The sequence below is a fragment of the Bacillus rossius genome, chromosome 3 (assembly GCF_032445375.1).
Source record: "Bacillus rossius redtenbacheri isolate Brsri chromosome 3, Brsri_v3, whole genome shotgun sequence".
NCBI classification, from domain to species: domain Eukaryota; kingdom Metazoa; phylum Arthropoda; class Insecta; order Phasmatodea; family Bacillidae; genus Bacillus; species Bacillus rossius.
The window spans coordinates 52338114-52352027 of record NC_086332.1 but is presented as its reverse complement, the minus strand read 5'-3'; the positions used below and the strand labels follow the sequence as shown (position 1 = coordinate 52352027).

Below are 13914 nucleotides of genomic sequence, written 5' to 3'. Positions count from 1 at the left end.
AGGGGCTCTCCCTTGCCTTTCGAGCCCTCCGTGTTGCAACAAACAATGTGTGCGCCACCAGAATTTTCTTTCATCGCCTCACTAAAATGTGCGCGTACAGTCGGCTCACATTTCTGTTCGAATCTAACTTACTTATAATCTTAACCACAAATTTGAGTCTACGCCTCAAACGTCTTTATTTGTGCAATAGTTTTTGACGAACTTTTTACTACAGCCATCTAGCTTCGTAATCTAAGAGTGGTTTGTTTTATTGGGCTGTTCAAGGTGCATACCGTCGGCTTACTTCTAAAACCTCGTAACTCCATTGCAGTCAATTTTACACGGGAACTTATAAGCTCTTGGATCACGGTTTCGACTGACAAAAGATACGAGGTTTTATAATTTGTGAATAGAAAAGAGACTAAGTAGAGTTGACTTACGAGGTTTTATAAGCATATGCTCTATGAAAAAATGAAAAAATACACCAAACACCTCCGGAATATAAAACTGTGAAAATCTGGACTTACGAGGTTTTAGAAGTAAGCCGACGATACTTGTATTCTGGTAGGAACGTAAATTGAAAAAAAAAAAAATTATTAAAGTTTACTACTTGTTCTATGCCGTTCGCTGCTAGTAGATAAAACACATTTACATTTTTTTAATATTAAAACATTGTGTTTTGTAAGTAAATATTCATCACCGTGATGAAATCTTCAAGAATAATATATTCATTGATAGTGAGTTTTATTGTATTTGTAATAAACGTTGTTAATTCTTTACAACTGTTACCGTTTTTTTAGTCAACTGATATGTACTTTTCATTGAGTTTCAGTAAACGTTTCGCAAACACACTTGATTCTCATATATAATGTTTTTTAAGCTCCCAAAAACGAATTTTGTGTAATTAGGGGTGAATCTCCGCAAAACGATAACTTTGAGAACGAGCACAACCCGATAAAACCCACAACCAAAGTGCTGTTCCGTCTCGCCATCTACGAATAATTACAGCTCTCCGGGAGTTTAGAGTGAAACCAGGAACCTATATTTGAAATGTACGTAGGAATTGCCGTAAAATAAAAATATATTTAATAACATGAAAATGCCGAAACCTAACTTGACGATAAGTGTCGTTCATGCGAAATGTAGATTTTTTTCCTTAACCAGTCGGAGATGCCAGATAGGTGTTGCAAAGTGTCCGAGGTCTGTTTATTTGCTCTCTTGACTGTATCCATGACTCATTTTATACGTCGCTGAGGCATTCTCCCTTGTGGAAATTGCTTACCTAATCTTCAGTGTATCTGCACTTCCTTCGTGCTCTTTTTTATTTTCTCGCACAATGCATTAATTGCAAAATCGATAGCCTGGCACAGTATTTTTTTTTTGTTCGCACCAAATAATCCGCAGTGCCGGCACATCACTCCCGCCCCTGGCGACCGACCCCTACAGTAATGCTTAAAGATTTCCATCTCGTACGAGCAATCAGCTGGGACCGGGTGACAAGCGCGGAGGCTATGGCGCTGGCAGGGCAGTTGTCGCCATTCCGTTGAAGCTGCGTTCGGGTAACACGCGGAGGGGTAACAAAACTGGACACACTGTAAGGCGTCTCCCACAACTCTTCGATGCAGTTATAGAAATGGCTTACAATTCATGAACTAATTTAATTAATAATTTTTGCTCGGAAACTGTGAAAAAATACGTTGCTATTTTGCTTATTTTTTAAAAACGTTTCACTGTGTACTTTTGTCCAGTTGCTTTAGTATGAGCTTATATTTGTTACTAAAAGTGCGCTTTGCCACTTTGACTCGCACTGTCTCCGTGGGAAATTATAAACTATCTTCCGCGATCTTAAAAACATTTCTAATGTCAACTGGCAGCTGAGTTAGGCGTACTCTGAAGCAGGAAGTGAACTAATGATACAAATCTCAACTAAAATTACTAGATAATAATCATTTTGGCTTTTTCAATAATAGTTCCTAAGTAAAAAAACTAAAAATAACTTTCATAAAAGTTGCTTATTTAATGCTGTTTTGTTTCGTAGAATATATTCATCACATTGCGACATGTATAGTACTGATATTCAATTAATTTTTTTTTTACAAAAATATAGTAGCCTATAGGGAGACCGGGGCTGGTTGTAACAGGGGCAGGTTGTAACACGACAGTTAGTTCCACAACCAGTCACCAGAGAGTCTTCTCCATTTAGTCACGAGAGCGCCTGTAGTTGCTCTCAGTGTGAATGGCAACATATCGCCGGTCAGACACGCTCGTTAGAAACAAGAAGAGAAAGACTGTTTTTCGACAAGTTGAGTAAATATTTTCCGTTTAATATTCATAATTATTGTAATTTATGTTTACATTGTTTGAAAACTCTCTTTGGAGTACATACATATTCTAAACACTGGCTTTGCATATATGTTATTGGCATTTATATTATATATATACTACTTTGTCAAAATGTATGAATTCTCTAGTAGTGTCGTTTGGGGCAGGTTGTAACAACTCAAATAAGTTGTTACAACCAACCCCGTCGACTGTAACAACCTGCCCCGCCCTTAAGCTTTTGACAGTTAAAAAAAAACCTACTGCACTTGTTGCCCTGCACTCTACAGATACTATTTCGAGCAGGATTTATTACCTCTTGCTCGTTATCACCTTGACAGCTACACGTGTCGATTTTGCTTCCCACTGAAACTGAAATTTGGAGCGATGACATCAGCCGAACGAGGACAGTTGGTTACCTTAACTGTGGCAGTGAATGCTGCAGGCAATTATATTCCTCCCATGTTCATCTTTCCTAGAGTCAGGTATTACGATCACTTCATCAGAGATGGTCCAACAGGGTGTATAGGTGCTGCAAATAAGTCTGGATGGACAACCGAAGCCGAGTTTTTGATTTTTCTTAAGCATTTTGTCGCTTGTGTTCGTCCTAGCTTAGAGACACCAGTCCTCCTACTTTTAGACAATCATCAGTCACACATATCTCCCGTCTGTCTAGATTTTGCAAAACATAATGGCATAGTTGTGTTATCGTTCCCACCTCATTGCACTCATCGGCTTCAGCCACTTGATCAAAGTGTCTTTTCACCACTCAAGAGGCAGATAAACACAGCAATGGATGCATTGTTAAGGAACAACAAAACCCCAGAGGCAACAGTTAAGCCGATAACAATCTATGTTATTCCATCGATCTTAAAAATAGCTTTCCCGCTAGCTACAACTCCGATAAACATCCAACAAGAATTTGAGAATTGTGGAATTTTTCCTTACAACAGAGACATATTTAATGATACAGATTTTGCTCCTTCGTTTGTGATGGACAGACGAAATCCAGACGTAGCACCAAGTTGTTCACATGATATGGCAAGGGAATCTCCAGATTATCAAACTCAAGCATGTCCTTATAATTCACTCGAGCCAGAATTGTTTTCCCCGAAAGCAGTCCAGCCACTTCCAAAATCCGTACCGAGGAAAACAAATGGTGTCAGAAAAACAAGGAAAAGTGCCATTTTGACAAACACTCCGGAAAAGAAAGCGCTGGAGGAAGAATATGAGAAACGAAGAAATCGGGTCCTCCTGAAGGGAAAGAAGAAATTACCACAAATGTGCAGACAAGTTAATGCTAAGCCAAAACCTCCTCCAAAACAACGAAATTCATTAAAAAGTGACAGCAGCTCATCAGAGGACGACTGTTTTTTTTAGTGTGTTTAGAACCATTTTCTTCAAGCAAGCCTGGTGAGGAGTGGGTTCGTTGTTTGTACTGCCAATTGTGGTCACACTTTTCTTGTGCGAAAAAATCGAAAAAGTATGTTTGTCACAACTGTCAATCAGATAGAATATTCGAGTAAGTATTAGGTACCTACTATGCATTCGTAAGACTTTTTCGTTCTGCCAAATATGTAAAAACAAGTATATGTTTAATATTTCCTGTATAGTTCGCAATAAATTGTAAATAATTCCTGGATTTCAATTTTTAAACACTTTTAAATACTGTTACAACCAACCCCAGGGTCTGTTACAACCAGCCCCAGAGCGGGGCTGGTTGTAACACTTTTCTCTTAAGCGGTTTTCCCCTTGTGCAGCAAAAAATAGCAGAAGGATTGTTTCCAAAATACCTGAGATGGAAGAAGAAGGGCTCTTTCATAATTTGCCCAGTAAATATTTTTCTTAGGTATTATACATGAACACAAAAAAAAAATACAAAAACTTTTACAACCTGCCCCGGTCTATAATTTTTTAATGTCGGAAAATTTTGGAGGATTTACTTCCAAATAATTTTGTGAATTAGGAGATATATCGTGGGTTTCTGGACAAAAAATGCTTTACCAAATGAATTGAAAGTGATCTGTTGTTCCTGTTTGTTATCCTGCGTAATCTGCAGTTATATTCTCTGTTAGAATGTTACGATCACACCCATAAAAAATAATAAACAATAAACAAGGTTTTGTGACCACAAAAAATATTTTTGCCAGTATAAATCCCTTGGATAGCAACAAATTAAATTTTAGTCTAAAAAACATTTAAGTGTGACAGAAAATTTGGGTCTTACTAATAAGTAGAGACCTGCAAAATTCGCTGATTCATTTGGTGATAGGCTAGAATTCAAACACATATACCTCTTAGATTATTTTTCTATTGGCTTACTGTTCATCTGGACGAATCTCAACCAGTTATAAACCCTCAACCAAAGAAGGGCCGAATCACAGACAAACCAGCTGAGACGACTTACAAGTCGGCAGCCAATGAACTTGCGTTATTTGCCCGAGTGTACAGGGGTATGTGCAGTCTATCCTGAAGACCATCGAAACCGCGAAATTTGCAGGTCTCTACTAATAAGCCTCTTCATGGACACTAAAAATAATTTATTATATTGTCAACACAAATTTATTTTGTATGGTTTATAATGTAAAAAATATATATTTTGTTACAGTGAAAACAATTTTATTTGATGTGAAACTTGTTTCTCTTCCGTGAGCAGCCCGCATAACGGAGGCTAGAGCCAGCCACCTGTGTGGAGGACTTCGTGCCGTGGTGCTATCGCGTGCGTTGGGCGTGGCCCTGGCAGGCCCCATTGACACCTCCCCGCAGAGACCTGCTATTTGTTAGTGTCTGCTGCCGTCAGCGGTCCCCCCTAGCCCATCGAACAGCGGGCTTCCCGCAGCTGCCTGGATAACTACACTGCAGACACGTCACCAACATTACCTACCTAGGCCGCGCCGCACTAATACTCATTCTTAGAGACCTGCAAAATTCGCGGATTCATTCGGTGATAGGCTAGAATTCAAACACATATACCTCTTAGATAATTTTGCTATTGGCTTACTGTTTATCTGGACGAATCTCAACCAGTTATAAATAGAGACCTGTGAATTTCGCGGATTCAATGACCTCCATGATAGACTCCAATATCCTCTACACACTCGAGCAAATGCCAACTAATCATTGGCTGATGACTTGTGAGTCGTCTCGACTGGGTGGCCTGTGATTCGACATTTCTATGAGTGAGGGTCTCTAATTGGCCCTCAGTCCTCCAGATTAACAGAGAACAAATGACAGAAGCAGCACTAAGGTATAATTATTTGAATTTTAGCATAACACGAAATGAATCCGCGAAATTCACGGGTCTCTAGTTATAAACCCTCAACCAAAGAAGGATCGAATCACAGACAAACCAGCTGAGACAACTTACAAGTCGGCAGCCAATGAACTTGCGTTATTTGCCCGAGTGTACAGGGGTATGTGCAGTCTATCCTGAAGGCCATCGAAACCGCGAATTTTGCAGGTCTCTACGTCATTCCCTTTCCCTACTTCCCCTAATTCCCCTTCTGTCCCGCTTACCTCTCACACTCCCCACCACAGCTCTCTGGCAGCACGCAAGACGTTTAGCCCGCACTATACATCAAAATAGTTTTCCGAACAGTTTCTTACCGTGGAATTCGGCACATTGATGTGATAGCCACTAGCAAACGCTCATTACTGCTTATTTTATTCCGGACTTGTTGGAGACGTCTCCCAGCATGTACAACAGTGTCAGGTTGAATTGGCGACACCTTGCGGCCTGCGAGGAGGGGCGGTGCCTAGACGCTGGACACGCATTCGGTACGATCATCTCATTTCGGTTTTACACGTTCTCCCGAAAACATACCAGGCTATTGACGTAATTGTTGGTGGAACGTGAATTTATAATAATGTAAAGAATAAAATGAATCCTTGTGTTTAGTCTGTGGAATCGATGAAAGTTCCAGTAGCTCGGGGCACTTTTACCAAGTGTGAATCAGCAGAAATTACAGCTTTATCGCTTGTATACATGATTCCGAAATAGTGCTGCAGATTATATGACATAAGTACATGTTTTAACAGGAAACTCTCGGTACGTTTTCACTATCTGGTAGGGAAAAAAAAGCTCATCTTTATAGAGAAATTTCACACATAAGTAGCCCTACCGTAAGTACGCGCCAATCTACTAAAATTATGGTAACTCTAAACAGACAGACAACCTGTAAACAGTTTTGGACTGTTAAAATCACTGGAGGCTACCCGGACAAAAGTGCCGTGCAAATGTTCTGTGTTCATTGAAATACGTGTTAAATATATCTTATGTAACTTGTATCAGTTTTGGCCTTCGTTTTCTTCCGCAGTTGTTATTATTTCAACAGTGTTTGTAAACAACTAATGCGATCGTCACTCTTCGTAAATGCCTTATCAAATATTTGTCTCCAAATATATTTAACTATAGAATTGGAGAGATACTATGGGACGGAAAATTGCTTCCAATTTTCTACATCAAAAAAATGTGGTCACATAACCTCAAATATGTGTTTAATGATGTCACACTATCCAAGTTTATTTTTCTGAGCTATCTGAAAATTTTCAATATTAATCTAATTTTAAATTAGCTAAATAATGCATCATAGCGTGGGATGAATTTTTTTTAACTCGTTAGTTCTGCGTGCTTTTGCAAAATTTTTAAACATTTTAAATTTAGCTTACAATAATATTCGTACATAATAAAATTAATGTTCAGTGATTATTTAACCTTATAGATACATAATTTCCTATTTACAGGTAAAATTATTTTGCACGCGACATTCATATTAACGGTTTATTTTTTTTTCACTTTTATAATATATTTAATCGCGCATCTATTCTTGGCCATTTTAAATATTCGTTTTGATGGAAACGGATGTAATTTCCGTTTTCGCTAAACTCGATTTGATTGGCTGATTTCATATAACATTAAACATATTTTAGAAACCGTCCTGAATGCAAAATATTGTATGAACACCCAAGTCATCGAACGTGTTAGACAGACATGGCTGCGCTAGTGACGTATCGTATTCTGTGACGTCATAACCCTCCAACATGTTGGAAGAGAAATGTTGACAGTGTGGCAGGGGCTCGCGCAAACACGTTGTGGTCGTGCTGCACAGACTGTTACTTCGCGGTCCGCCTCGGAAAGCGCTACGACGCGGAGGGGTTGTCGTTAGGCGCCGTCGACAGCAGGGCTGCAGTGGCCCTCCGAGGGTGGGGCGGCGGAGGGGGGAGATGGCATTCCGGTCCATTTGCCGGGGCCCGCGTCATTATCGCGCCGGCGGCGGCCGCTCACGGCTCACGGGCCATTTCGCCCCGTCGCGGCGACCTGCGGGCTGCCGGCCGGGAGATTAAAACGTTGGCGAGACGATCATCGCGCTGATAACCGATACGAGCGCACCCCGGCGCTGGTGGGCTGCCTTGGTCGGTCGCCTCCCGCCCAGGCGATCCGGTGTTCCGTTCCTTGGCGGGCTCCGAGCCGGGGTTTCTTCACTCGTGGGTAACGTGGCGGACGTTTTCTTGTTAGAGTAGGCTTTTAGTAAAAATAATAAAAAAAACGCCACTTAACACTTATTAACAATACAAATATTATCTATATTTTCAGTATCTAGATGGAACATCCCGTTTAAAAAAAAAAATTAAATTAAACATGTCACAAACACTGTCATGACTCTAGATCATTGAAATTTGAATTAATTATTTTAGAAAAAACGCGTTTTTTGACTAGATGCTGAGTTTTATTTAATTTTATTGCATGAGTCGCAATTAGCTTATTTTAGTTTCGAGACATGAAGATTATTGTTTAAACTAAAGCGCTAAAGTAATATAAGCTACCTTGTGTTTTTTAACACGAAACAAATGCGAAAATTTTCTCGTTGCGCACTGAACGCATGTTGGGGACGAGGAGGTGGGGGAAAAAAAGGGGGGGGGGGGGAGAGTGCTTCTCTGGGGACCGAACACGCGACCCTTCGCTCGGGCGAGGTTAGAATTGTGCGGGAGGAGGGGAGGGGGAGGTGACGCCCGCTCTAGACCATCATCGCGGAAGGACAGATAACGGCCTGGGTTCAATGGCGCGTGTGGTAAATGGGGGCGGAGAAGTTTGTGGGTGGGGGAGGGGAAGAGGAATATCTCGCCCTCCTCCGACTCATCTCATCACGAGAACCGTCTTCCAGGCCGCTCCCCTGCTCACCACCCCCGTTCCCCTCTTTTCCACTCGGCTCTGCTCTTGACAAATTTTGATGCAACATTCATAAAACGCGGCTCCTCGGGACATAAAATACAGAGTAGTTTTTCCTGTCCCTGCGCCCCCCGCGGGGATGTTGTCACCCCCACGGGGCGGGGTGCGGGGAGAGGTAATGTATCAATTTCAGCGGTGAGCGGGGGTGACGGGCTTCTCTCATTTCGCTCGCTCGTATGAATACCACTTCGGAAGTTACTTCCGCCGCGACGACAGACCCGCGTCGCTTCCGACAGATGGTTCCTCAGCTTTCTCTCCCTCGCGACGATCATCCGTCCGGGTTGTTATTCCCCTTACTGAATTTTAAAAAAACTTTATTTTTTTGTCGTGAATGTCGAATTAACATATGTGGGAATAGGTCAGGACCTAGCCCTTAAAAACATTAACTGTAACAATTTTTTTTTTCCTTATTCATGTTAGAAATAATTCGAACCGACAGACTTCTGCTAAGATGTAGATTCATCACGGAAAAAAAAAAAGTTAAAAACACATGCAAAATGTTTTAACTCCCATTATTTCAATTAAATAATTTTACGACAGTTTTTCGGTGGTTGTAGAACATTTTCCAGTTAAACATTAACCAGACACTTAGTATTCTACTTAAATACTTTTCTCAGGGTCCTTAATATCCTTAAAAAGTTCTTAATTTGTATTTAATTAATTAATGGGATTTAAAAGTCCTTAATTTTCACGCAGTACAATTGGTAAATTTCGAACCACATGATTAAATTTTTTCTTTAAAAACAAAAATATTTTTTTTTCTATTTTGTATCTCACTTTTAAACTGAAAACGTGAGTTTTATTTTTTTTACTTTGAACTTATAAAGTAAGTGTAAATGTAATCAATTTAAATTTTAGGGCTTCACATTTCGGATAGACATTATGTTTGGGTTAGATGTGTGTTCCAGAGATAATTATAGAAATAGGGTATCTGTAAGAAATGAACTGTTCCTCCCCAGCTTTGGAGTACAATAATCATGGTCACTTTTTTAACATGTATATTTTTTTCTTGTTTGTATGATGGGAATGAATGAACAATGAATGAACTTCGGTATTGTCTCTTATTGCGAGGTTTCAATTACACTTGAAGCGTAAGCACACGACAACCCTACGGCGCGGGTTTTCGATGGATATGCGCACTTTAAGCACATGGGCGAGCACCGCGAATACACGCCGTTATCGCAGACGACGTGTTAGTCTCTCTCTCTCTCTTTCTCTCCTCTTTCCAGCCGCCGGTCGAAAGTGGTTCTTGAGGAAGCCTTGTTACGTCCGAAATCGCTGCGCGCCCGTATGCAGAAATCCTCTTCCGCACCGACCATTTTCCGCCGGGTCTCTCGGGTGAATACATCATCCCCCTCCCCCACCCCCTTTACTCACACGACAACCTCTCCCTCGTTGCTTAGAATATTCCGGGAAAAGATTGCGGTCTGGCGTCATCTCTCCCTCCCTACCCCCTCAGCTTCTCCACCTGACAGGGTTATTTCCCTGTTCGCGGGTCGCCCTCCATACACTACGAAAATGGCTTCGGATCCTCAAGGGACCATCCACTTTTAACAACATATGCAGCGTGGCAACAAAAAAAAAATACAGGCTGCTGGGGTAGGAGGGGGGGGGGAAGCTATTGGAATACGATAGAATGAAATTTATATTCCCTTTTTTTTACCCCACTACTCCTCGTGTCCTTCCCACGGGCGCGTGAGCGATGATAGCCCCCGCCGATAATAAAATTTTGAGTGCTCGTAGAACGCTCCGTGGATGGGCCATTTGCCCGAGCTGCAATCACGCAGGCAACCTGGTTTCGCGGGACCCCCCCCCCCCCTCCCCTTCCCCCTCTCCCTCCTCCTTCGCACCACGTGACCACACCCTCCCGGGGACACGACGCGAAGATTGTTTCCCTAGCGCTTCCTTTGTTTACGGCCGGACGTCCGGCTGTCCGTCGGATCATCCCAGGGAGGTCTGTGTCGCGCGGCTCGACCAGAGTCTGGACGGTTCCCGAAAGTAGTGCCAGCGGTCTGCGTATCCTTCCGCCAGTAATCTGTTCCGTAAACTGTGCTTTGCGAGTGGGTAGGTAAAAACTAGGTAAAATATGAAATGAATATAGTTTTTTTAATTGGAATTTTTTTTTCAAAATAGAATTGTTTATGAAGCATTTAGCAGTCTTTGGATACTATACGAGGCGAGTTATTTTACAAATTAAATATAAACAATAATTTCCCTTGTGCTGTTTGAATATAACGGAAAAACGTATTTTGAATTCTTGCGTTTTTTTAGTATATTCATAGGAATCGTTATAATTGCCACAAATAATATTAGATTGTTTTCTTTTCAGATATGTTTATTAAGAAGTAATATAGTTATAGACACTTAAGACTTAACAAATATTTCACATAACTCATAGCAGTTTTTCTTTTTTAACCAATTATGGTGAGGTTTGCTAAACTTATTACCTTTTGCTTGACGTATAAAATGAAATGTATGCTCAGGCCTAAGGATTAAAAATTATTTTGTAAATTTTCTATCAGTTACTAATGAGTTAAATGCAGCCTTTGTTCATCCGCAAATAATGAAAAGTATTGACTTTTTTTTGCATTTATTATAAAAATCAGATAACCGAATAAAAATTTGTTTATCTTATGGAATTTAATAACCACGTTGAGCATAAGGGCCTTTTTGTGTCACATATGTTTGAATTTTTGTTTTTGTGTTCATAATAATGTACTTTACTGTAAGTGACAACTCGTAAAATGTGTGTATGTTTAGTTTACGCATTTTGTTATTCAAATATTTTTTATGAAAACGACTTGTATCAATGGAGCTTGCTGGCCCAGTGAAATTAATATCGCTAAAAGAAGTGCATTTTTTTGTTTATTGGAAACAATTTCAGATAAATTCAGAGATTAAGATACACTCCATTATGGAAGAGAACTCCGAAGTCATTATAATGTTTCAAAGCTTCTGTGATTTTCCCCAGCTGTCTTTATACTATGTTCCTTGTTTTCTTGGATAGCTGTATCAATGTCGATCAGCGAAGAAACGACATATACGGAGGCGGAGGGATCAGAAGTAGCTATGCGCTGTGTCGTGGTTAAATGCTCATAAATCACAAGCACACTGTTAAAAAAAAACATGTTCACTTTCAATTGACGAAGAACGTTGGTTACAAATTATACCGAGATCTTCGTAAATTTACTGACATATTAGTGAATTTAGGGACACTTTGTTCATTTACTTTGAACATGAATCCAAAAGAATATTCTTGGTCCATAGCGAGTACACAGCTGGCCACGGACACGACCTTAGCGAAATTGGTTCACAATTGAAATCTTACTGTTAATTTTAGCCAATGAAATTTCGCATTGTATCTGACATGTTATTAGTATTAGTAAATAACTATATTAACTACCAAATAATTATCCAGTGACATCTGACCAGTAATTTATGAAAACATTTTTTTAACATATAATTTAATTTGTCTCATTTAAAATCTGTAGTTAGCAATTCTAACCACAAAAAAATATATAGATTTATCGCTTGTCACTTTTTCTAAGTAATTGCATTAATTTATTTTTTAAGCAGGAGTTACCTGAGGATTAAATATGTCACTGTAATTTCTTGGCAAAACATGATTTATAAATATAAACTGTTCTTAAGTCCCGCTTAGTTGGCACCCTACTGTTCTCTCATTGGCTGTTGCGTCATGCGTCCGTAACAGAAATGAAATTAATTCATTTCTCCCCTATTTGCACGACCTATTTCCCATGCACACGACAGCCGTATGCGGTGTAGTGAATCAGGAGGTTCGAAAACATGGCGGTCAAATCTTGTGCACTCGACATAATACTGCTGTTATTTTTTCAACTGTGAACCAGGCTTAAGGGCCGGCAAGCTCTGTTGCATCTCTCCAGCAGGTTCCGGCGGCGGCGGCGGCGGCGGCGACTCTCCGGGGGCGGAGGCGGCGGCGCTTCTTGAGTTGCTCTCTGCCCACAGGTTTATCAACGCGAGGCGGAGAATCGTGCAGCCTCTGATAGACCAGTCGAACAGGGCGGGTGCCAGCGGTAAGTCCGTGTGCCCCCCGCGTCAACACCCGCCGTCAGCCACCACCCACCTTCACCTTCTGCCTCGCACCTAATATTTTATTTTATATACTTGGGTCCTCTAACCCTCTTTTTCTTCTTTTTTTTTCTTCTCTTCCCAAGGTTCATCAATGCGCGGCGCCGAATCGTGCAGCCCATGATAGACCAGTCGAATCGGGCCGGTAAGTTCGCCCTGATAACACCATTTCGCTCTGGCCTCACCTCCCGACCATCCGCTCCATTTAGACTGGGAGTTGACTGCCCTTTTACTTGGACGGTTTCAGTCAATCGTAAACATATACATGTATGTGAATGACCACGTTCAAAATATTTTACGCAAGGCTCGTACTCGTCACTTTTGAAGTGTGGCTGTCATATAGGCTAATGCAGCTTTAAAATCTCACCTTACAATAATCAAGTTGCTGTAACTTTGAACTAAACTTATACTTGTGCCATTTAGCGCAGGGACTATATTATTAGATCGGATGAAAACCAATCTAAATTGGAATTTACTCTTTTAAAATAACCATTTCCTGGCCTATTATTTTAATACTTTTTTGGTATTATTAGAACGAATTAAAACCCTTAAAACCCAGAACTATTTTTCTCTGATGAGTTTTATTTAAAAAAAAAATGACTTTCTTTAACTAGAGGATCAATTAACACTTATATTTGGCTCAAATGATAGACTGGAATATGAAATTCCTTGCGAATGACACAAATAAAAATAAAGAACTTTTGAAATCAATTTGAAATAAATATAAATATACAAGTCATTGTTGGTATATACTGCATGTCATTACAAATTGCATGAAAGCCAGCTAGTTTGTATAATGTAAACGATTGTAATTGGTGGTATATTAGCTGTTTCGTGCGTTTTTAGAAGTACAATTTAACGGAATTTCACTCGTATCCGTATTTTAAACCTACATATACTCAGTTTTTCTTGATTTATACAGTATGATCTAACAAGCAAATACTTGCACCTTTCGAGGAGATCGATGTCCTTAGGGCCTATGTCATTGATGATACCTTGGGAAGATTCTTGAACCCTAACTGAACCCTTCTCATATATTATACAATTAGAGTTGTATTTATTATAAAACTTTTATTTTTTAATCATCTCATTGCTTGGTTACAGTGCATGCTAATGCTCTATATGTTTCTTTAATAAAGCATGTAATTAATAAAAGTTTTATCAAGGGATTGTATTTTTTGCACTTGTTTCTGGTTGCATGTATACTTGAAGATGTACCTTTGGTGTAAAATAAAATAAAGCTGTAAATGATATACAAGGTTAAATATTTACTACCTACA

The 13914-nt window shown here is 40.0% G+C and overlaps 1 protein-coding gene across 9 annotated transcripts in view; it reads left to right on the top strand.

The window, feature by feature from the left end:
• Positions 1-13914, top strand: part of LOC134530695 (homeobox protein homothorax) — a 689928-nt gene that overhangs the window by 643775 nt on the left and 32239 nt on the right. For 6 of the 9 annotated variants that reach the window (XM_063365781.1, XM_063365777.1, XM_063365780.1 and 3 more), the window contains one exon: positions 12512-12579. In XM_063365781.1, the coding sequence (XP_063221851.1) occupies positions 12512-12579 (68 nt within the window). Of the gene's footprint in view, positions 1-12511; positions 12580-12720; positions 12780-13914 lie in introns of all 9 variants that reach the window. The other 3 variants (XM_063365782.1, XM_063365778.1, XM_063365775.1) reach the window with 1 other exon arrangement.